Source organism: Dipodomys ordii, unplaced genomic scaffold (assembly GCF_000151885.1).
Source record: "Dipodomys ordii isolate 6190 unplaced genomic scaffold, Dord_2.0 Scaffold61, whole genome shotgun sequence".
Classification (NCBI taxonomy): domain Eukaryota; kingdom Metazoa; phylum Chordata; class Mammalia; order Rodentia; family Heteromyidae; genus Dipodomys; species Dipodomys ordii.
The window spans coordinates 5,066,125-5,067,115 of record NW_012267277.1 but is presented as its reverse complement, the minus strand read 5'-3'; the positions used below and the strand labels follow the sequence as shown (position 1 = coordinate 5,067,115).

Here is a 991-nt window from a genome sequence, read left to right as displayed (position 1 = left end):
ATACACCGTTGACGAGGCAAGCCAGGAGTTCATTGGTGGGCGCAGCCTCGCCCTCATACACCTCCCTCCAGCCTCCCCCTCCCCACCCTCCCCACTTTGTGTTCTTAAGGAGTACTACAGAAGCAATCTACAGTCTCTATTGCAGTTTGAACCCCCCGCCCCCCTTTAATACTGAATGAGATCGAATGTTAGGTCCATGCAGTTCTTGGTCAATGTTAAAGTCAATCTTTCTGCTCCGGCGCGCGGGGGGGGGAGGGGACTACCCGTCCCGCGCCGGGGTGGGGACTGCCGGTCCGCAAAGCGGGGCAGCCCGCAGGCGGCAGCTCCCTGGCCGCGTGCCCAGGCAAGGCGCGCCAAGTCCTTCCCACTCGTGCACACTGGGGGCGCCGTCAGGACGCAGCCCAGTCCAACTTGGATACCCTTGGCTTTAGTCCTCGGACACCTCTCTCTCTCTTATCTCTCTCACTCTCTCTCTCTCTGGCGCAACCTGTCAAGTTCTCAAATCTGTCTCTGTTATTATTTGCTCTCCGTTGTCTCTAAGTCCCGAGAGTCTCTCCTCAAAACGTTTGCAACTGCTGCGTTAGCATGAGCTGGCACCCGCTGTTAACGTGGTTCATGACTTTCTGTTTAAGCTGTGCCACCTGTTCCCTGAGCATGTTGGCCGTGGACGCCAGCTCCGAGTTCTGCGCTTTCAAGGTTTTCACTTTTTCCTCCAGCCGGGCGATCCTCTCCAGCTTCCTTTTCCGGCACTTGGAGGCGGCGATGCGGTTCCTCATGCGTTTCCTCTCCGCTTTGATCCGCTCCTGGGACTCCATGTCGATGGGGGACAGGGGCGGCGTCTCGCCGGGCATCTCGGGCACCGTCTGCGGCTCCTCCTTCAGGGCTTGCAGCCGCGGATGCTGCACGGGGATCTGCTGGGGCAGGTGGTGCGGCTGCGGCTGCGGCGGCGGGGGCTGCTGCTGGGGCTGCGCGGGAAAGGCCAGGCCCGCCG

At 60.8% G+C, this 991-nt stretch overlaps 1 protein-coding gene across 1 annotated transcript; it reads right to left on the bottom strand.

Moving 5' to 3' along the window:
• Nucleotides 1-267: 267 nt before the first annotated feature.
• Jun (jun proto-oncogene) lies at nt 268-989 on the bottom strand (the record flags this gene model as incomplete). Its single annotated transcript, XM_013022204.1, has 1 exon — nt 268-989. A coding segment is annotated over one exon (432 nt), but the record flags the coding sequence as incomplete, so codon positions are not given.
• Between the last annotated feature and the right edge of the window lie 2 nt (nt 990-991).